We start from the raw sequence: 23,944 nt of genomic DNA on the forward strand, positions 1-23,944 counted from the left end.
ATGGTTGTTCTTCTGGAAGGTTCTCCCACCTCCCTGACCAAGGCCCTTCTTCCCTGATTGCTCAGTTTGGCCAGCTCTATGAAGAGTCTTGGTGGTTACAAACTTCTTCCATTTAAATATGATGGAGGCCACAGTGTCCTTGGGGACCTTCAATGCTGCATAAATGCACAATCATGTCTCAGCACTCAACAAATTCTTTTGACCTCATGGCTTGGGTTTTGCTCTGACATGCACTGTCAACTGTGGGACCTTTTATAGACAGGTGTGTGCCTTTCCAAATCATGTCCAATTAATTGAATTTACCGGTGATCTCCACGTTGTAGAAACATCTCAATGATAATCAATGGAAACAGGAAGCACCTGAGCTTCATTTCGGGTCTCATAGTAAAGTCTATGAATACTTACATTCTGTTTTTAATTTTTAATAAATGTGCATACATTTCTAAGAACTTGTTTTCACTTTGTCATTATGGGGTATTGTGTGAAGATTGATGAAGAAAACATTTTATTTAATACATTTTAGAATAAGGCTGTAATGTAACATTTGGAAAAGGTCAAGGGGTCTGAATACTTTCCAAATGCATTGTATGTAAGGTCCCTCATTCAGGTATTGAATTTCAAGCACAGATTCAACTACAAAGACCAGGGAACTTTTCAAAAGCCTCAAAGAAGGGCAGTGATTGGTTGATAGTTACAAATAACAAATCAAATATTGAATATCTTATTGAGCAAGTTAATAATTATGCTGTGCATTATATATTAAACGACCAGGACACATATATACAGTTGTCCTTCTGAACTGAGCTGTAGGACAGGAATGAAACTGCACAGGGATGTTAACCTGAGGCCATTGGTGATTTTAAAACAGTTATTGAGTTCAATGTCTGTGATGGTAGAAAACTGAGGATGACTCGACAACATAGTAGTGACACCACAATAATGACCTAAATGACAGGGTGAATAGAAAACACAGAAATATGCAGAATAAAAATATTCCAAAACATGCATCTTGTTTGCAACAAATTTTAAAAACACAGCATCGGAATACACTTTTTGGCCTAAATGCAAAGCCTTGTGTTTGGGACAAATCTCACACATCACTGAGTAACTGCCTCCTTATTTTCAAGCGTGGTGGTGGCTGCATCATGGTATGGGTATGCTCTACATAGGCAAATAGTGGGGAGTTTTTTGGGATAAAAAGAAACGGGATGAGGCGAAGCACAGGCAAAATCCTAGAGGAAAACCTGCTTCAGTCTGCTTTACACCAGACTGGGAGAGGAATTTACCTTTCAGCAGGACAATGACCAACAACACAAGGCCAAATCTACACTGGAGTTGTTTACCAAGAAGAGAGTGAATGTTCCAGTTTTGACTTAAATCTGCTTGAAAATGTATGGCAAGACTTGAATATTGCCATCTTGCCATTCCCCCCAACATCTTGACAGAGCTTGAAGAACTTTGAAAATAATAAATGGGCGAATATTGCACAATCCAGGTGTGGAACGTGCTTCTAAGCTTACCCAAGAAGACTCACACTGCGAAAGGTGCCTTCTACAAAGTACTGACTCAGGGGTGTGAATACTTGTGTAAATGAGATGTGTCTGATATTTCGGGGAGTTTGTATTTAGAGGTCACTTCTTCTAAACCTGAAAAGGGACAACTTCTAAATGTTACGCAGCGAAAACAGACAAATGTATAAAAATCAGACTTAAGTAACCACATTTTGGGCCTATTACAATACAGAAATCACAATGGATTTAAAGAATTTAAACTTGCTGAATGTGCGCCAATCTGGGCAATGGAACGGTCTGCGTGGCCATCTCTGTTGTGATGTCACCTACTAGGTTGGGAAGTGACCTCTGCTCAGACTATGAAGGTGAATACCAGTAGAATGTTGTCATCAATATGATTTTCAGATCAAGCAAGAAAATGTTTTGTTTTTTGTTTTTGCCAGAGCTGCCACAGCTGATTCCACCGTCTGTCTGTACACTGAAAAAGTGGCATTTAGTTTGATTTGCAAAGGAAGGTTTTCATTTGTATTTTATTTGATGTTGATGCATTTTATGCCATTGTAGGTTCTTTAGACCAACAGACATGCACAAACATTGCTTACTTAATCGTTATTTCCTGGAGGAACATTGGTGTGCAAACAAAGGTTTCCATAACAATATAAATCTTAACAGAGAAGAGAATACTGAATGTAAAGGTTACAGATTATTAAAGATTAAACATTTGCTTGAACCAGGGGGGGAAAAAAAGCAAAAAGCACCATGAGCCTCTTGACTATTTTTTAGAATAAGAAAAACATTTCTGTGCATATTTCACCTATTCATCTTAGTTTTCAGTTAAAGGCCATGCTTTAGATATAGATTATTGTAGAGAAAGACAGAGAGAAAGAGAAGAATAAAGGCCTATACATACAATATGAACATTACATAGAAGATCCATTTATATATCCCGTTTATACAGTGAATTCAGAAAGTATTTAGACCCCTTCACTTTTTCCACATTTTGCAACAATACCCCATAATGACAAAGCGAAAAAAAGTTTGACATTTTTGCAAATGTATTTAAAATAAAAAACAAATGCCATATTTACATAAGTATTCAGACCCTTTGCTATGAGACTTAAAAATTTAGCTCAGGTGCATCCTGTTTCAATTGATCAACTTTGATTGGAGTCCACCTGTGGTCATTTTTTTATTTAATTTAACTAGGCAAGTCAGTTAAGAACAAATTCTTATTTACAATGACGGCCTACACCGGCCAAACCCAGACAGCGCTGGCAAATTGTGCGTTGTCCTATGGGACTCCCAATCACAGCCGATTGTGATAAAGCCTGGATTCGAACCAGGGCGTCTGTAATGACGCCACTATCACTGAGATGCAGTGCCTTAGACCGCTGCGCCACTCGGGAGCCCCGAAAATTGGTAAATCCAATTGATTGGACATGATTTGGAAGTCACACACCTGTATATTTAAAGGTCCCACAGTTGACAATGCATATCAAAAACCAAGCCATGAGGTCGAAGGAATTTTCCGTAGAGTTCCGAGACAGGATTGTGTCGAGGCACAGATCTGGGGAAGAGTACCAAAAAATGTCTGCAGCATTAAAGAACACAGTGGCCGCCATCATTCTTAAATGTGAGAAGTTTGGAACCACCAAGACTCGTCCGGCCAACTCTAGGAAATAAAATGTGGGAAAAGTCAAGGGGTCTGAATACTTTGCGAATGCACTGTATATACACAAGTGCTTTGATGCATAAAATAAACAACATTGTACACTGAAAAATATTAAAACACACAGATATTATATATATAAATATATGTGGACACCCCTTTTCTACCCCCTTTGCCTTCTTTATCCAGTACAATGTCTGCAACCCAACCATTGGACGCACAGGGGTTCCAACCAAATGCACGTGACAACAAAATCAAATAACTAACAGACAAAACGAGTCAACCATCAAGCAGAAGGAGAGCATAACAGGGAGGTCAGTATAAGAATGGTGCGTGACAACTCACAGTTCAACATAGACGGCGTGTGTATGTGTAACAGTCATCACTGCTCCAACCCATATTTAATACAACGGCAGTATTGAGTGAAAAATAAATCAGAACCCCCCCCCTAAACATCTAGTTAAAAAATAAATATAAATATAAATAAATTAAAAACACATGTTGATGTCATGTCTGGTGTCGATATGACAAAAATAATTCAGGGGAATATATTGTCAAGCTGATCTAAACAAAATAATAAAGATTGTTCCTGCTCCGAAACAAATGTGCTGATTAACAACAAAATAACATTACTTGATCAGTGTATTCTTGCAGAGCAAGAACAGACATTTTCCCATAGATTTTCCAAAACTTTGATTAAATTCCAGTGTTAATGCCAGCCTAATGAAGTTATGATTTCATTAGAGAACAGCTAATGACATACAAACACAAGCTCTCGCCAAATTGCATCACTTCAACCATTGGTCAGACAGACTCCATCAACATTGATCTAGGGACGGTCTTCCAGATAGGATAGTTGTTGAAGGTCATGTTTTACATGTAATAAATCTGACCAGGACTACCTCCAAAGCAGTCCTTTTCTCCTATTTAGAAAATGTCAAATTGTGAGTGCGAGTCTTGTCTTATTTACACCTTGCATTAATAATGTAGCATGGATTGTTTGGATTTTCGTGCCAGGACCAGACAAAGGCACAACAAAGAGGGAGGAAAAAGGTAACAAATAAATGCTATCATGGAGATGTGAAAGCGCAACAAATTGCGACTACTCTCTGGACTCAACTTCGTTCTTCGGTCAGCTAAAACACAAACTTAAAATAGGGAATTTCATGTACAAGGAGAAAGCATGGTGACAATCCACATAATGCTGCACTTGGTCTCTTTTCATTGATTTCATGTCATCATTGTTGTTGCATATACTGTTAATGTACACTGAAGTTTGGCCATAGGTCTTAGTGTCACATTCGTTTGATCTTGATTAAATGTTCCCACAACACTGTCCCTAGGTCCTGGGATCACCATTAACGGTAACATATGTGTGTGTGTGTGTGTGTGTGTGTGTGTAAGGGGTTATAACGTGAGTGTGTCTCAGGGAGGGGGCAGGGATCCAGTCCAGTTCATGGCTGCATCCAAATGGCACCCTATTGACCAGAGTTCTATGGGTCTTTGACCAGTGGTGCACTATTAATAGGGAATAGGGTGTAATTTAGGAAACACCCCATGTGTTTACATTGGGGGTCACACCGGATTCCCGTCACGTCCAACGACATCTCTTCCTCTGACATGCCTCAGGGTCCGACGAACACCCCTCAGAGTCATCGCTTTCAGAGGACAAGGCCCCAGCCAAGGGGGGCGTAGGGGGCAAGTGAGACCCCAAGCCCCCCCCCCCTCCAGCCCCCAGGAGGCCGTTGTTGAGGCGGAGGACCCAGCCCAGCTTATTGTGCAGCAGGTGGCGCAGGCCAGGGGGCAGCGGCAGTACGCTCAGGGTGTCTGGGCACTCAGGGAGGAGCTTGCGGAGGCGAGCACAGCACAGGTACTGCAGGGAAGTGGGCGTGAAGCAGGAGCGGATCACCTTCATGCTGCTCTTGGCTGCTGTGGAACACGCCATGGGGTAGAAATGCTTGTTCTGTAGCTCCGTAGCCGCCACCCCTGCAGAATAGATTATACATTTTATTGTCCAGTTTAGAATGGAAATGTATCCATTTGCTGTCACATTACCCAACGTCACACACAAGCAAAAAGCTAGGCGCAGCACAGGGGAAACTAGCTGGGTACATGCAGATGGGGAATATGAGAAATCCTAGGTAGGTTCCATGTTAATTAGGTCTTGAAGTGATTTATAGGGCCAGTTTTCCCATCTCAGATCAAGCCTAGTCCTGGACTAGAAATCACTTTGAATGGAGATTTGACATAAAGCATGCATTGTAGCCTAGGACTTAATCAGTGTCTGAGAAACTGGCCCCTAATGCCCATCTAGTTACATACTGCCCAACCACCCATCTAACATGCAGTGTTGGGGAAGCTACCCTGAAAATATAGTTTACCAAGTTATCAATTACTTCACACTGGAGGAAGTTAAGCTACCCTTAAAGGAAAACACCCAAAAACGATCTTACCGGCAGTATTTCTGTAACTTGATTATTGCACACAAAACATTTCGGGACTGTATCAACAATGGACTAATGAAACAAATACCAAAATATATATTTTGCAGTGTAATTTTCCTTTAAGAAAAAATATAGTTTACTTAACTAAAGTTAATTTGAAAAAGTAGTTCAAACTACTTTGTGATATATTATTTCTAAATCTGAAATGTCAGACTACAAATTGCAAGAACAGTCAAATGTAAACAGAATGTGTAATTTAGCCTATTAATAACAACAACTGTTTCAAGTTAGAATTAGGCACGTTTGATGCAGTAAAAGAAAGGAAATTCTTGCCCCCTTCACCCATATTTTCTTATCTTTTTGCCCCAAAAACTAGTGTGTAGTTCCAGTAGTTAACTACAACGCTACATGGCAAAAAATTAATTAACTTCTTGATGACAGGGGGCAGTATTTTCACGTCCGAATGAAATGCATGCCCAAATTCAACTGCCTGCTACTCAAGATATGCATATTATTAGTAGATTTGGATAGGAAACACTCAGAAGTTTCTAAAACTGTTTGAATCATGTCTGTGAGTACAACATAACTTATTTAGCAGGTGAAACCCTGAGGACAAACCATTCAGATTTGTTTTTTTTGAGGTCACTCTCTTTTCAATGGGTTTTCATTGGGAATCCAGATTTCTAAAGGGAACTTCTTGCAGTTCCTATCGCTTCCACTGGATGTCAACAGTCTTTAGAAATTGGTTGAGGTTATTCCTTTGTGTAATGAATAAGTACGGCCACCTTGAACGAGGGTCACTTCAAGTGTACTGTTAGATAGAGGTGCGTGACCAGAAAGCTAGCTACAGTTTGTTTTCCTCCTGTATTGAACACAGATCATCCCGTCTTCAATTTTATCGATTATTTACGTTAAAAAATACCTAAAGTTGTATTACAAGTGAAATGTTTTGGCAAAGTTTACAGGTAACTTTTGAGATATTTTGTAGTCAAGTTGCCAGCAGGTTGTTTTTTCTGGATCAAACACGCCAAATAAATGGATATTTTGGATATATATCGACGGAATGAATCGAATAAAATGACCATTTGTGATGTTTATGGGACATATTGGAGTGCCAACAAAATAATCTCGTCAAAGGTAAGGCATGAATTGTATTTTCATTTCTGCGTTTTGTGTCGCGCCTGCAGGATTGAAATATGCTTTCTGTCTTTGCTTACGGAGGTGCTATCCTCAGATAATAGCATCGTTTGCTTTCGCCGAATAGCCTTTTTGAAATCTGACATGTTGGCTGGATTCACAACAAATGTAGCTTTAATTTGCTATCTTGCATGTGCGATTTAACGAAAGTTAGATTTTATAGGAATTTATTTGAATTTGGTGCTCTGCATTTTCCCTGGCTTTTGGTCAGCTAGTACACTTATCCCAGAGAGGTTAACTACTGAAATTGCTACCAAGATTTGAATTTAGTTCAACTACCACCAAGCTAATGCAAAACGTAGTTAAATTACTATATGTAGATCACTACTCACCCCACCTGGTCCCCTTGACCTGTGACCCCTGTAATTACCTATGCACTTGCGGTTCTTAAAGAAGGTGAGTGTTCCATGCCATGTGTCCAGGTGCACTCCGATGATTGAGCCCTGGCCGAAACGTGAGGAGAAGTTCACCTTGTCTCCTTTATGATGTAACAGACCTAGAATATGACCATATTAGCATTATTATTATAGGGGTGGGGGGGAAAACAGGCTCACACACACACACACAATTATTTCATGTTTCAAAACAATTTCTTTATCCAGATGAAGGGTACTGTTAAGGGATTCCCTATGGCTCCTAATTATGCTAATTTGTATGTGGGTTACATAGAGAAACAGTCAATTCTCAACCACCTCAAAATCTATTATTTTTGCCCAACATTATTTGGAAATGGTACATTGATATCTTTGCTCCATTTGGGAATTTTCCACTCCAGTTAGCTCATCATCAAATGCCAACTAGTGTTGGCACAATGACTTGTAGTCTATGGGAACAGCTGGTGTGCCTGTAGACTTCCTGTCAGCATTGGCTAGCGAAACTACCTACCTTCATACTGCATGGTCATGGCTAAACAGCTTTTGTCAAATTGACATCAAAAGTTATTATTTTTCATTTTAGCTAACCCTAACCCTTTTCATAACCTTAACCCAATTCTCCTAAACTGCTACGAAAAGTCAAATCTGACAAAAGCTGTATTCTTTCTAGTCAAAACCATACTCGACGAGTTAATCGGACACTGGGCAAGTAGATAAAAGGTCTTCATTGACAAAATCCCGAATTATCCCTTCAAACTCTATGGGATCGGGACAGTTGTTTCGTAATATGCATAATGTGACTAGAACGACGTTGTAAACAACAGCATCTTTACAAGGTCCTTTGCTGCTGTTCTGGGATTGATTTGCACTTTTTTAACAAAGTACATTCATCTCTAGGAGACAGAACGCATCTCCTTCCTGAGCGGTATGACGGCTGCGTGGTCCCATGGCATTTATACTTGCGTACTATTGTTTGTATAGATGAACGTGGTACCTTCAGGCGTTTGGAAATTGCTCCCAAGGTTGAACCAGACTTGTGGAGGTCTACAATATTTTTTCTGAGGTCTTGGCTGATTACTTTTTATTTGCCCATGATGTCAAGCAAAGAGACACTGAGTTTGAAGGTAGTCCTTGAAATACATCCACAGGTACACCTCCAATTGACTCAAATTATGTAAATTAGCTTCTAAAGCCATAACATAATTTTCCAAGCTGTTTAAAGGCAGTCAACTTAGTGTATGTAAACTTCTGACCCACTGGAATTGTGACGTTTTTTTTTGGTCCTCCAATAATCAGTATCGGCATTGAAAAATCATAAATGGGGGGGGGAGAGACAGAGACAGATACCAAACCATTATCAATTTCTATTGGTCCAATGAAGATGGATGCAGGGGTGTGGATAGGCTCATTTGAACAACCTTATTTTAGGCCTTGATGTTATTATGCAACTTGACTCTACATTGAACATTTCTGAAGGGAAGGTGACGTGGCAAATTAGACAACTGCAGGGCTCTACAGTTCAGAACCATCCTATTTGGACTACGAAGAAAAGAGTGTGGAACTTTGGATATGGAACCAGTGTGCTTGACAGGTGTTGCACCATCTTGTACAAAACAATATCCCATTAGCAAAGAAAGCTATGGCCGCTACTAAAGTATTGGAGGCTCTTAACATCATCATACAATGTGGCACACCATGTAATCCAGCTACTCTGATGCTTCCTCCATAAACCACGCCACTTGAACACAACTTTTGTGAGTTGGTTTTGAATCAACTCTCTGATGGGTTTATTAAGAGTAATCCATTGGAAAACCCTGAGTTTATCTTATACACAGACGGTTCAAGCATTGTGGAGGGGGTGTGAGGAAGGCAGGCTGGGCAGTTACTACTGTTGGGTTCTGAGGATATGAAATATACTTATTCATGTCACTGAGGGAGAGAGGATAATGTATAACATTTACATTATGTCAGAATATTTTATTGTTAGCCATCAGGGATCCTATGGGAGGGATCCACTGGGAGGACACAGTCTGGTACCAGGCACCAGGACAGCCGTGAGTTGGAGAGGAGTGAGCACTTGGGGTAGAGGTCAGGTCAGATGAAGTGAGGAAGAACAGATATCACTAAGGTTCTGTCTAGCAACAGAGATGCATTGGCTGTTCAGATGTGTAGGAGGAGACTCAGGAGGAAGGGTTAAATATCAGTGCTTGTGTGAAATGTCATTGTCTAATGCAGCTGTATTGATCCTCTGGGAAGAATTAAACTTGGTTAAGCTTTCATAGTGTACGTTGAGTTTTTTTATCCTGAGAATTAGAACCTAACACTACAATGGACAATGTGATAGTGACAGGCACGTTAGATTTAAGAAAATCAGACGTTCACTTTATGAGTGACACAATGTTTAACTATTGCATACAACTCTCTAATGTAGTAGCGGAAGCAGAGAGACAAGTATAAGAGGCGTGGGGAATAAGTCCCGAGGGGGGACATGACGTAGTACCAGGACAGTGGGTGATGGTAAAAAAATATTTAACAGAGACATTAGGGCCAAAATGGGAAGGTCCTTATCACGTTCTGCTCATAACGAGGTCAGCAGTAAAAGTCCATGGAAAATCCCGATGGATATTATGTCACTCATTGCAAGGTTGTCCATGTTGATGACAAAGCGGAGCCTGGAGAATAAATAACTGATTGATTAGCAATCGGGGGCCAATCTCGGGTGAAGAAGCATAGTAAGATGATCAGAACCTGATATGCTTCTATGTTGTACACCGCAGTCATCATATTAGGGATATCTAGGTGAAATGGCCAACATCTTCCTGAAATCGGGACATGCTTACTTAGGGAAATCTATGTGAAATATCAATTTCTCTTGAAACCAGGACATGTTACTTTCACTTTTTTGTTTCCTTCGTTACAGGTTACTACAATCTACAGTCTAAAGCAATATCCCTTGATCCAAGGACTGAATTTGAAATTATACAAGATCACTGGTGAAGTGTTCACTAGAGAAGTCCTTATCAACCAGTGGAACGGAAGAAGAATTAGAAAGGAAGATTTCCTCACTACCGGCAGACTTTCAGAACATAATTTCTAATAGTTATCTATGTGGGACTGATACCAGTGTGGAAGAGCGGATCACATTTAAAGGACTTGGTAAATGATTACCTTGCCAATAGGACGATTGAATATTATGGTCTTGTAGACAATTTTATTTTTTTGAGTTTCCTCCTAATACAGGATGTGGTAGGAATCGTAAGGGACATCCATCATTACACCGGTTAATACTTATTTTTTTATAACTTTGTTTGAAATCTATTTCTTATTGTAACAGCAAGTAAAATATGCCCTTTGTGTTATAGAAATGCAAGGTGTTTAATGTGAATGATTTTATGCATACTGCTAATGTGTTTTATACTGTATATTTTTTCATGTTTTTAAAAATTATTTTCTATAAAGACATTAAGTATATATTTTTTTTAAATGGTCTAGGGGGATTGTAAGAATATTTTGAAGATAAATACACAACACAGAGGACGAGAGGTCAGACAGTACTCAAAGTCAATAGAGTACTAATGGTCAATATGGAATTATCAATGGAAATAGATGGTTTTCAGTTCAACATCTGTTAGGAATGTCAATACTGAACTCATAGCTATGTGTGGCACGTTCTCATTGGTCCAACCTGAAATAGGTTACTTGTTATTTGGCCATTGGCCCAGTTTTATTGCAAGGAATTCTAATTGGCCAACAACAGGCTAGGGCTGGGTTATAAAACTACATCCTGTCCCTTTGTTCTGTGGAGAGAATCACTGAGGACAGGGAAGGAACGACCATCTAACATCTACCTCTCAGCATAAAATATATGATTTATCCTCTTTGAATAAACCTATTTTCCTCCCCCTGATTTACTATAGGGTTTGTGTTATTAAAGAATAACATCAACTGCTAACAGCTCCAAAAGTGAAAACCCTGTCCAGCAGAGCAGGCACCACTACAGGCAGGCTCAATCAAACACTGAAAGTATTTGAAAGAAAACGAATACAATATGAACCCAGGTCTGTTTGTGATAAGGACTATCTGATGGATTATATGGTTTTACCAGTGTAGGAGAGACCCCAGCTGTCGTCATCTTTCCCCAACAGGCTGCAGAAGGTATGTCTGTACTTATCCAGGTTCACGTCACAGGTTCCGATGCCTACCATCTACACAACATCGAAGAGTCTTCATTCAACATGTTCACCTTAACCACATAACATCAAAATAGAACAGTAATCAACATGCTCACCATTATACAAGATGCAAAAGGTTCACAAAATAAGCTCTATGAAAGAGAAACCACTAAACTTCCTAAGGTCTTACAAGACTAAGCACCAACCCCCAGCAGAGGAGGCTGGTAAAAGAGAGAAATCAGAGGACAGGCTCATAGTAATGGCTGGAATTGAATGAATGAATGAATACTATTCCATTACAATGTGCCCGGCCTCCGATTTAAAGTGACACCTGTCTCCACTGATCCTCATAATGCTGTCTCCTGAGTAATGATGGGCAGAGCCTCACCATATCTGTCCCGTACACTGGTGATGTCATCTTGATCTCCCAGAAGTGCTGTCCATCTGCCAGCTCCTTGGAGCCTCTTATGGCTGCTGTGCCGCAGCTGTACTCCGTGTGGAAGTTGACTTTGCGGTTGTCGCAGGTCATCAACGTGGCCGTGGAGCGGTTACTATCGTCCCACACCCAGTCGAAGTCTGCAATGTCAGGAGGTCAGTGGATCAAATGACAATTGACTTCCAACATTTCAGACACTTAAGATATTTTAATAAGCAAATAATGGTGAGAGCTTCACTTTTGGGAACTCCCTGATACAGCATGGGCATGAAACATAAGAAAATCCTCAGAAACAGTGTGAAATACCTGAAATACCTGAAGGGACTACCTGAACTTGACCTATAAAAAGCGCTCACTTTTCCACTTCAAAACGTTTTGCTACGGTGTGCCCTTCTGAACACAACCCTAGTTCCCCACCCTGCCCCTCCAGTCCTCACCCTGGTCTTCCTCTCCACAGTGGCAGTCTTTGATGCGGTGGAAGCCCCGGAGATGTGGGTTGTAGCTGGGCTCGGCCTGGGAGTCGCAGGTGCAGTACGACTCTCCAGTAACGGGCACGGCACTAGGGACCGGTGGCACCACGGGACGGTAGTCTGGCTCAGAGTCTGAGTCACTGTACTGCAGAGGCCACAAACAGTACATAACAGTGCTCAAATATGTCAGCTGTACTTGACTCCGCTTTTCTGGCACAATGGAACTATCCATGTCACAGGTGCCAAACTCATTCCACGGAAGGCCAATTGTCTGCGGATTTTCGCTCCTCCCTTGTACTTGATTGATCAACTTGCCTTAGGTCCCTCATTAGTTAGGAACTCCCCTCACCTGGTTGTCTAGGTCTTAATTGGACACAAACTGAAAGGAAATAACAAAAACCAGAAGACAATCTTCTCTCTATGGAATGAGTTTCACACCCCTGGACTACGTCCGTCACAAACCGACCCTTACCTGTAAGCGTTCGTAGCCCCACTCTTCACTTTCTGAGGACAGTACCAGCGCCCGGGAATCAGCATCTCGCCGTAGTCCACTCCACACGTAACGCCATGCCCGGCTGTTCCTGCTCCGCCTTGACATTGCAGCAGGACACCTGGGGGAGGGAGAAGTCAGGAGAGTCAGAGTTGGGTGGACAAAGGTTGCATCCAAAATGGCACCCTATTCAGTGCATTACTTTTGACCAGAGCCCTATGAGCTCCAGAAGTTGACAATTTTACAATGTAGGCAAAAATGTGATATACAGTGCATTCGGAAAGTATTCAGACCCCTTGACTTTTTCCACATTTGGTTACGTTACAGCCTTATTCTAAAATGTATTAAATAGTTCCCCCCCCCCCTCATCAATCTACACACAATGCCCCATGATGACAAAGCAAAAAACGGTTGTTGTTTTTTGCAATTTTTTTTATAACTGAAATATCACATTTATAAGTATTCAGACCCTTTACTCAGTACTTTGAGAGCCCCGACGATCGATCTGAATATTAACATGCATCACTTGCGGTACGGTTATGGAAGCATAAGGACCTTATATTTCATATCAGTAAGAAATTATTTTAAAAAACAAAAAGAATACATTGATACACATACACCTTTATAGGGTTAGTGTCCCCACACCGCCATCTCCATGTTACAGAGTGTGTTTACGGAAGACAGAAGGAAGACCTCCTGTGCTAATTAGCAGGCTCCTAACCTGTGTGTAACGGAAGAAGGCCGCCAGAAATGTGTTGTCACTGAAAAACAATGTTGGCTGCAACTGCGATAAACCCGGTTAAAACAGTGTATACTTTGCATTTGTGAAATTATATTGATGAGATATAGAATCATAATCGCAATTTAGAATTAATTCACGTTTAGATAAGAGTATTTCACTGCCAGAGCCAGTCTACCTCTGAAGATACTGGATCATAAAAGGTCCTTGGACCGCAACGATACGCTCCTTATTAACCTCTAAAGGTCTAAGCCAGGGATCATCAACTAGATTCAGCTGTGGGCTGATTTTTTATTGAGTGGATTTGTAGACTGCAAAAATTCGCTAGCTAGTTAACCAACAACCGTAACCATGTATTTGAGAGACAACAGGTGCTCATTGTGCAAATGTATTCAGGTTTTCATTAAACATTGGAAACAAAATACAGTTAACATGTTGTCAACAATCTAAGCCAACCCTGTCTGTTTTGCCTCTTAGTTACGCACGCGTTGGTTTTGTTGCTAAACAACCAAGCCGTATATTAGTTTGTAGGCCAAACCGTTTGGACTCTACAGACTCATGTTTTTGTGAAAAGACTGATTTTCTGGATTTCTCTTGGTCTGACAAACAGTGATGTAGCTCTGCCACATTCCACAGCAGATGCAGAAGGCCGACATAGGCGGATCTGGTGGATTGAGCCAATGCAAAAAAAAACATAAAACGCAAAGACAGATTTATGGGGACATTTTAATTATGTTAAACAGATGCACGGGTGCATCAATCAATTAGGGGGTTAAGAGTACATCTTGGGCTAACTGATGCCTAGCCTTGCTACACCATCAATTATGGATAAATGAAGATCTCATACTCAGGCCATTTACCATTTAAACAAATTGTTACAGTTCCGGTCTGCTTAATGCAATGGATAGAAGAATGAGACAGATATTTCACCGGATGTATAAATGTGACGCATCCAGTTGGCGTTTCCACACCACCAAATATGGTGATGAGAGGAAGCCCAGTGGCCTGCATGCAGTGTGAGAAGATGGAGAGAGATGGATTTTGGCAGTCATTCTGCTAATTCTCATTGATTAAACATTTGATCTCCAGTTCCATTTCAAAAACTAAAATCTGTAACAAACAGTGGACTGTGTTTTTTAGACTTTACCCTTTGCCAAAGTTTAAAAAATGGGCGAATATAGTTATTGCACACGCACTTCACAGCGTAGACGTTCCCTAACGGAAATATGCAAATAAAATGCTAGAACGCACCAATAGGTTCTCACTAGCTTGTGCTTGGTTCTGCCCACTATGATTATTTTGCTCCATTTGGAAAATTAGTGGTGCATGACTCCAGGATTTTTGGAGTCGAAAGGAGTAGACTCTTGCTCGACTCCAAAAACACACTGAAATGGATGCGCACAGACACCATCTCATTGTTGCAGTCCTACTAGGAAGACTACATTTAGAGGACATGAGCATGATGTTGCCCACTTGCCTATAAAAGGCCTATTTTGTTTGAATATAGAAGGCGATGTGTAGTAACAAAAATATTTCAGTGATATTCCTGCTGTGTGCAGCCTTGACGTGTCCCATGATGCAGCGCACTTTACTGATAAACCTGTTCTTTGCCATGTTATAGCTCTATTCGGTCAGGTATTACCAGAGAGGATGTTTCATCTTCCTTCTCTGCAGCATTGCCATGTTCATGGTTTTCCCGCCATATTTGGCTACTTTATAACCTAAGTTGTGGGTGAAAATGTATTGGCCATGGTCGCAGGTTTTTGGGCTATTTCTAAGTTGCACCGCGGCCACCATTTCTCTTAGAAAAATATACAGTACCATTCAGAAGTTTGGACACACCTACTCATTCAAGGGTTTTTCTTTATTTTCTACATTGTAGATGTAGGAAGACATCAAAACTATGAAATACCACATATGGAATCATGTAGTAACCAAAAAAGTGTTAAACCAAATATATTTTATATTCTTCAAAGTAGCCACCCTTTGCCTTGATGACAGCTTCTCACACTCTTGGCCTTTTCTCAACCAGCTTCACCTGGAATGCTTTTCCAACAGTCTTGAAGAAATTCCCACATATGCTGAGCACTTGTTGGCTGCTATTCCTTCACTCTGCGGTCCAAATCATCCCAAACCATCTCAATTGGGTTGAGGTCGGGGGATTGTGGAGGCCAGGTCATCTGATGCAGCACTCCATCACTCTCCTTCTTGGTAAAATAGCCCTTACCACAGCCTGGAGGTGTGTTGGGTCATAGTCCTGTTGAAAAACAAATCATAGTCCCACTAAGAGCAAACCAGATGGGATGGCTTATCTCTGCAGGATGCTGTGGTAGCCATTCTGATTAAATGTGCCTTGAATTCTAAATAAATCAGTGTCACCAGCAAAGCACCCCCACCTCATCACACCTCCTCCATGCTTCATGGTGGGAACCACACATGCAGAGATCCTCCGTTCACCTACTTTGCGTCTCTCAAAGACAAGGCAATTGGAATCAAAAATCTCATATTTGAACTCATCAGACCAAAGCACACATTTCCACCGGTCTAACGTCCATTGCTTGGCCCAAGCAAGTCTCTACTTTTTATTGGTGTCCTTTAGTATTGGTTTCTTTGCAGCAACTCAACCACGAAGGCCTGATTCACGCAGTCTCCTCTGAACAGTTGATGTTGAGATGTGTCTATTACTTGAACTCTGAAGCATTTATTTGGGCTGCAATTTCTGAGGATGGTAACTGTAATGAACTTATCCTCTGCAGCAGAGGTAACTCTGGGTCAACCTTTCCTATGGCGGTCCTCATGAGAGCCAGTTTTATCATAGCGCTTGATGGTTATTGAAATGTTCCAGATTGACTGACCTTCAAGTCTTAAAGTAATGATGGAATGTTGTTCTCTTTGCTTATTTTAGTTGTTCTTGCCATAACATGGACTTGGTCTTTTACCAAATAGGCTTACAGTGGGGCAAAAAAGTATTTAGTCAGCCACCAATTGTGCAAGTTCTCCCACTTAAAAAGATGAGAGAGGCCTGTAATTTTCATCATAGGTACACTTCAACTATGACAGACAAAATTAGAAAAAAAATCCAGAAAATCACATTGTAGGATTTTTAATTAATATATTTGCAAATTATGGTGGAAAATAAGTATTTGGTCACCTACAAACAAGCAAGATTTCTGGCTCTCACAGACCTGTAACTTATTCTATTAACTTCTTTGATATAGGGGGCGCTCTTTTAATTTTTGGATAAAAAAACGTTCCCGTTTTAAACAAGATATTTTGTCACGAAAAGATGCTTGACTATGCATATAATTGACAGATTTGGAATGAAAACACTCTGACGTTTCCAAATATGCAAAGATATTGTCTGTGAGTGCCACAGAACTGACGCTACAGGCAAAACCAAGATGAAATTTCAAACAGGAAGTGCCCTCAGATTTTGAAGGCGCTGTGTTTCAATGAGTCCTTATATGGCTGTGATTGGGTCACGAATGAGCTTAGACTTTCTGTCGTTTCCCCATAGTGTCGACAGCATTGTGACGTATTTGTAGGCATGTCATTGGAAGATTGACCATTTTACACTACATATACCAGGTGGTCGCTTGGTGTCCTCCGTCGCAATTATTGCGTAATCTCCAGCTGCATGTATTTTTCTGTTTGCTTCCAAGGAGAAACCCAACTGCCACAAATTATTTATCATCGAATAGATATGTGAAAACACCTTGAGGATTGATTCTAAACAACGTTTGCCATGTTTCTGTCGATATTATGGAGTTAATTTGGAAAAAGGTTTGGCGTTGTAATGACTGAATTTTTTGGGGTTTTTCTTAGCCAAACGTGATGAACAAAACGGAGCGATTTCTCCTACACAAATAATATTTTTGGAAAAAATGAACATTTGCTATCTAACTGAGAGTCTCCTCATTGAAAACATCCAAAGTTCTTCAAAGGTAAATGATTTTATTTGAATGCTTTTCTTGTTTTTGTGAAAATGTTGCCTGCTGAATGCTAGGCTTAATGTTATGCTAGCTTGTGTAGCTTGTGTAGCTATGGCTGAAAAGCATATTTAGAAAATCTGAGATGACATTGTTGTTAACAAAAGGCTAAGCTTGTGAGTGAATATATTTCTTTCATTTCATTTGCGATTTTCATGAATAGTTAACGTTGCGTTATGGTAATGAGCTTGAGGCTATGATTACGCTCCCGGATACAGGTTTGCGCGACGCAAGAAGTTAAGAGGCTCCTCTGTCCTCCACTCGTTACCTGTATTAATGGCACCTGTTTGAACTTGTTATCAGTATAAAAGACACCTGTCCACAACCTCAAACAGTCACACTCCAAACTCCACTATGGCCAAGACCAAAGAGCTGTCAAAGGACACCAGAAACAAAATTGTAGACCTGCACCAGGCTGGGAAGACTGAATCTGCAATAGGTAAGCAGCTTGGTTTGAAGAAATCAACTGTGGGAGCAATTATTAGGAAATGGAAGACATACAAGACCACTGATAATCTCTCTCGATCTGGGACTCCACGCAAGATCTCACCCCGTGGGGTCAAAATGATCACAAGAACGGTGAGCAAAAATCCCAGAACCACACGGGGGGACCTAGCGAATAACCTGCAGAGAGCTGGGACCAAAGTAACAAGCCTACCATCAGTAACACACTACGCCGCCAGGGACTCAAATCCTGCAGTGCCAGACGTGTCCCCCTGCTTAAGCCAGTACATGTCCAGGCCAGTCTGAAGTTTGCTAGAGAGCATTTGGATGATCCAGAAGAAGATTGAGAGGATGTCATATGGTCAGATGAAACCAAAATATAACTTCTTGGTAAAAACTCAACTTGTCGTGTTTGAGGGACAAAGAATGCTGAGTTGCATCCAAAGAACACCATACCTACTGTGAAGCATGGGGGTGGAAACATCATGCTTTGGGGCTGTTTTTCTGCAAAGGGACCAGGACGACTGATCCGTGTAAAGGAAACAAAGAATGGGGCCATGTATCGTGAGATTTTGAGTGAAAACCTCCTTCCATCCAGCAAGGGCATTGAAGATGAAACGTGGCTGGGTCTTTCAGCATGACAATGATCCTAAAGACACCGCCCGGGCAACGAAGGAGTGGCTTCGTAAGAAGCATTTCAAGGTCCTGGAATGGCCTAGCCAGTCTCCAGATCTCAACCCCATAGAAAATCTTTGGAGGGAGTTGAAAGTCCATGTTGCCCAGCAACAGCCCCAAAACATCACTGCTCTAGATGAGATCTGCATGGAGGAAAGGGCCAAAATACCAGCAACAGTGTGTGAAAACCTTGTGAAGACTTACAGAAAACGTTTGACCTCTGTCATTGCCAACAAAGGGTATATAACAAAGTATTGAGATAAAATAAGTATTTGGTCAATAACAAAATTTTTCCACCATAATTTGCAAATAAATTCATAAAAAATCATACAAAGTGATTTTCTGGATTCTGGAAAATTACAGGCCTCTCTCATCTTTTTAAGTGGGAGAACTTGCACAATTGGTGGCTGACCAAATACTTTTTTGCCCCACTATATCTTTTGTATACCACCACTACCTTGTCACAACACAACTGATTGGCTCAAACGCATTAAGGAACGAAATTCCACAAATGAACTTTTAACAAGGCACACCTGTTAATTGAAATGCATTCCAGGTGACATGAAGCTGGTTGAGATAATGCCAAGAGTGTGCAGAGCTGTCATCAAGGCAAATGGTGGCTACTTTGAAGAATCTCAAATATAAAATATTTTGATTTGTTTAACACTTTTTTGGATACTATATGATTCCATGTGTTATTTCAAAGTTGATGTCTTCACTGTTATTCTACAATGTAGAAAAGAGTAAAAATAAAGAAAAACCCTGGAATGAGTAGGTGTGCCAAAACTTTTGACTGGTACTGTATATTTCACTGTGGCCTGTCGCTGAGTGTCAGGCAATGAGGCAGGCTGATGCTGAGTGAGTGATTGGTGGGGAGGGCCTGAGAGGTTTGTGTGTGTGTGTGTGTTTGTTTGTTAAGAGAACACTACAGTTATTGGCTAAGTCATGTGAGGGAGAGGACAGAAAGCAGCACACGTGCACGCTGTGACAACTTTTTACCAGTTGAATGTAGGCCATTTAGACTGTCATTAGGGAGACACCTATTTGTAACCCTTTTTCCATAAAACATTATGCTAGAACTGATGCACATCAAGAAACAATGGAGACAAAGTGTAACTGGTGTAACATACACTTTGTATTTCACAGAAAATCCCTCATTTATTTAAAGGTTATTTTGAGATATATTGTACTACTTTCAAGATAACTATTTTATTGTAGTTATTTTCTAAATTGTGATGTGATGCCATCAACGGGAGCCATGCTTTTACTCCTCAGTTTGCTCAAAGTGTGATGAGGAAAGGTGTGTTTATGTATGTTTATTTGTATTTTGAATGCAAATTTTCACAAATGCACAAAAATCTTAAATAAACATAGTCTTGTTGCACTACTGTCTGTAGGAATATATATTACCGTGAATGGGGATCATTTTCGAGTGCAACTTTGAAAGGTTAGCCCAGCTAGAAAGGGTCTCTTTCAGGTACAGACAGTGTGAGTTTTCTGATTTTCTCACTGTATTCTTTACTATCTTTTGTCAGGCAAATATACTTGAGTTATGAGGGTCCAGGTGGCAGCATTGTTTGCCTTGGATTTGTAGCCATTCCATGCAGGTATGTTGTTAAAATGTGACATTTTTGTATTTCATGTTTGATGTGCCTAGTTAGCGGTCGTTCATTTTGTTAACTGTCTGGTCATGTCAGGAAGGGTGTTGTTGCCTCATTAGTATGCCTGCAGTATAATAGAACATTCAAATAAATACTTGTTATTAGCAAATTACTAGTATATTGGTGTACAACTTTAATAAAAATTAAATTTGAGTCTTTTGAAAATATGAACATGTACATTTTGTACGATACATTTTTTTGTTGTCAGTTTGCTCAAAGCGTGGTGAGGAGAGGCAAATATACTTGTGTATGAGTCCAGACAGCAGCATTAACATTTGCCCTGCATTTGTATCCATTCCATGCAGTCATTTAAAAAAGAGAGACAACCGGGGCCTCCCGGGTGACGCAGTGCTAGCTGTGCCACCAGAGACTCTGGGTTCGAGCCCAGGCTCTGTCACAGCCTGCCGAGACCGGGAGGACCATGGGGCGATGCACAATTGGCCTAGCATCGTCTTGGTTAGGGAGGGTTTGGCCGGTAGGGATATCCTTGTCTCATCGTGCAATAACGACTCCTGTGGCGGGCCGGGCGCAGTGCACGCTAACCAGGTCGCCAGGTGCACGGTGTTTCCTCCGACACATTGGTGCGGCTGGCTTCCGGGTTGGATGCGCGCTGTGTTAAGAAGCAGTGCGACTTGGTTGGGTTGTGTTTCGGAGGACGCATGGCTTTCGACCTTCGTCTCTCCCGAGCCCGTACAGGAGTTGTAGCGATGAGACAAGATAGTAACTACTAACAATTGGATACCACGAAAATGGTGAGAAAAAGGGGGTAAAAGAGACAACCAGCAGAATTGTGTCCAGAGCTTTCCCTTCCCTTCCACCTAAAAACTCCCCAGAACACAACGCAAAAAGGTACCAGTATAGAACCGGTTCCAAAAGCACTTGAAAACGGCTTTGGGCGCACTAGAGTGCATTACATAAATTTGCTCAGAGGTGGTTTAAACTGCATTCTAATGTTGACTGCTTAAAGAAAAAGGTATCAAGCATGCTTTATGCTTTATGTATGCTTGGATCTCCGGGGCTACCCGAGTGGAAATTTGAAATGGAAGTGGTTCTTCTTATGGAGAAAAGTCCTCAATGTAACTGACATTAGGCTAAATGTGTAGAACTATACATTTGCCTCTGCTGGCCATCAAGTAGCCTATTAAATGTATATGCCATTTCATACAATAAATATGTTGAAATGACAACATCACTGGAGTCATGGCAAATCAATGTGTGTCACTTGTGTAGCCTAGCACCTGGCAAAGCAATTTAATAAATAGCCTACGACAGTTTGTTGTTGTAGCCTTGTATTATTATGAACGCATTAGATTGACGTAACAGTTGTCAGATTAGTCTATAAACACTGGCTGTTGTTGACAAGCATATTCAGTTCATATACATATTATTGAAATTATGACCCCATCCTCAGCAGCCTATTCAAGCAGGCTGTTGGGAAACAAGCACCTCTAATTGCGAAATCGCCTCACTCTTCATTAATAAATTAGTCTTAATTTGAATTAAGCCAGCTGCTAAATCGTTCAGTTTATATCTTGCCTACATCTTGTCTAGGATACTGTAGACTATCTGAAATTAGATGTAGGCCTATCAGGGGCTATAGGATACCTGCTTTAAGCTAAGCAAACTACGGCAAAATGTAATTGCATTCATAAACCCAGATTTTAGTCTGTAGCCTATGCCTATTGAAATTACAAGTCAATCTTGCAAATGGGCCATTTATAATGGTTTGTAGTCTTAATATCTGGCACATAATTGCCAGAAAATAGCCTAACAGTTTTTTTTATGTTCATCCAAGTATTTCTTGCTCAGAGATTTACTGTCGGATTTATCTACAGCTATGCACACGCGCAAAGGGGATTTATATGCATTTATAAACCTTGTTCGAGCCCTGAATGCTGATTGGCTGAAAACTGTACTACATCACACCATATACCACGGGTATTACAAAACATTACTTTTTACTGTTCTAATCACAGTGGTAACCAGTTTATAATAGCAATAATGCACCCCGGGGGTTTGGGGTATATGGCCAATATACCATGGCTGACAGCTGTATCCAGGCACTCCGCATTGTGTCTTGCTTAAGAACAGCCCTTAGCCGTGGTATATTGGCCATATACCATACACCTCGGGACGGTTGAGCTAGCTTGAGCTAATGTGATTAGCATGACATTTTAAGTAACAAGAACATTTCCCAGGACATAGACATATCCGATACGGGCAGAAACATTAAATTCTTGTTAATCTAACTGCACTATCCAATTTACAGTAGCTATTACAGTGAACAAATACCATGCTATTGTTTGAGGAGAGTGCACAGTTATGAACTTGAAAATGTATTAATAAACCAATTAGGCACATTTGGGCAATCTTGATACAACATTTTGAACAGAAATGCAATGGTTATTTGGCAAATACAGAATTGCGCCTAACCTGGAATAATACATTGTGACCTCTCTCTTGCATTTCAAAGATGGGGGGGGGGGGGGGGCATGTTTTTTTCGTTTGTATTATCTTTTACCAGATCTAATCTGTTATATTCTCCCAATGTATTATATTCCTTTCAAATGGTATCAAGAAGATTTGGGTATGTCATTTGATTTTTCTTTTTTAAAGGGTCCAATCCTTAAGAGGTTGCAATGTCATAACTTGCCATTATTATTATTTAGAGGAAACCCGAATTTTGCTTCTAATGTCGTTACAAGTTACTACGTTACACGTTACTATGATACTCAATAACGTTACGGGAAAATGGTTTATTGTAGAGATATGGCAACTCATCCCATGCTGTCAAAAAAAAGTGTGTACTAGTTTTTCCGAGCCTTTTGGGTTGGCTTTGAGTGGTCATGGGCTCGACATTTTAACTTCACCTGGCAACCCTGCGTCTCTCTGTACACTTCAGTACCATCAACTGTCATGCATATATTTTAGCTAGCTACATTTTACTTACCTAGTTGTTGTGCATAAAATAACCACCCATCTGTTTAAATTAAGTGGCCAAGCGACGCAAATATGTAGGCTAGGCTACTGACTAGATCATACAATCAATCATCTCGTCTGGTACGTTTTGGGCCTAGCTGGCTCGCGAACAGCCCCAACAGTGCTGCAACACGTTTTCAATTTAACTAACGTCAACGGGCTAGCTGTGTCTACATGGTCAAGGCTTAAACATTTACATCATGGCAAAAATGTAAGAAATAATATGCATTATAACTAGTTACATATCTACAGTTTAACCTTTCTCCGACAACATGTTATTGTTGTTGACGTTAGCTAGCTTGCAAGTACCTAGTTAGTTACAGTTGGTTGGCTAGACAGCGTTAGCGCGATTGCTAATGTACCTGTATTGTAACGTTACCAGCCGTCCGTTTCCTGTCCGACACTTAAAAATAAACCCTTAGTCTTCGTTAAATGCCACAGGACTATATAGGCCAATATCTTTTTGAAACATTTGCAGTGAAGTACTTTCTTTACTAACATGCTAGTCGGCCAACTAGCTCTCACTCTCTATGACAGAGTTTCTAAACCGAGGCGCAACATCGCGAGACTTCCGGAAACGCTTGCCAAACAGACCAGGCCGGATTTTAGACTTCAATGACATACGTCAAAAAGTATTCCTTAGTTTTTACTTTTCCCAAAATCTAAAGGCACAACCTGGATTCTAACAATGTTT

The 23,944-nt window shown here is 40.6% G+C and overlaps 1 protein-coding gene across 2 annotated transcripts; it reads right to left on the reverse strand.

Moving 5' to 3' along the window:
* Positions 1-488: 488 nt before the first annotated feature.
* Positions 489-23,833, reverse strand: LOC139406891 (SPRY domain-containing SOCS box protein 3-like). 2 transcript variants are annotated; one of them, XM_071150024.1, is made up of 7 exons: positions 23,613-23,833; positions 12,746-12,884; positions 12,241-12,418; positions 11,756-11,943; positions 11,298-11,400; positions 7,192-7,317; positions 489-5,166 (listed from the first exon to the last, which is right to left on the reverse strand). In XM_071150024.1, the coding sequence occupies exons 2-7, from the start codon at positions 12,869-12,871 to the stop codon at positions 4,772-4,774; spliced, it is 1,116 nt and encodes a 371-aa protein (XP_071006125.1). In that variant the 5' UTR covers positions 12,872-12,884; positions 23,613-23,833; the 3' UTR covers positions 489-4,771. The 2 variants fall into 2 exon arrangements, with proteins under 2 accessions (XP_071006125.1, XP_071006126.1); XM_071150025.1 differs by lacking the exon at positions 7,192-7,317 and having other exon boundaries at positions 2,025-5,166; positions 23,613-23,803.
* Between the last annotated feature and the right edge of the window lie 111 nt (positions 23,834-23,944).

The sequence above is a fragment of the Oncorhynchus clarkii genome, chromosome 4 (assembly GCF_045791955.1).
Source record: "Oncorhynchus clarkii lewisi isolate Uvic-CL-2024 chromosome 4, UVic_Ocla_1.0, whole genome shotgun sequence".
In the NCBI taxonomy this organism is placed as follows: domain Eukaryota; kingdom Metazoa; phylum Chordata; class Actinopteri; order Salmoniformes; family Salmonidae; genus Oncorhynchus; species Oncorhynchus clarkii.

What these genes read in the sequence shown, in the direction of transcription:
- LOC139406891 (XM_071150024.1), bottom strand. Translation starts at nt 12,871, where the DNA reads ATGTCAAGGCGGAGCAGGAACAGCCGGGCATGGCGTTACGTGTGGAGT. An exon ending in CTGTGGAGAGGAAGACCAGG is followed by an intron (nt 11,944 to 12,240) that starts GTGAGGACTGGA and finishes CTGACATTGCAG; the next exon opens with ACTTCGACTGGGTGTGGGAC. An exon ending in CAGTGTACGGGACAGATATG is followed by an intron (nt 11,401 to 11,755) that starts GTGAGGCTCTGC and finishes GATGTTGTGTAG; the next exon opens with ATGGTAGGCATCGGAACCTG.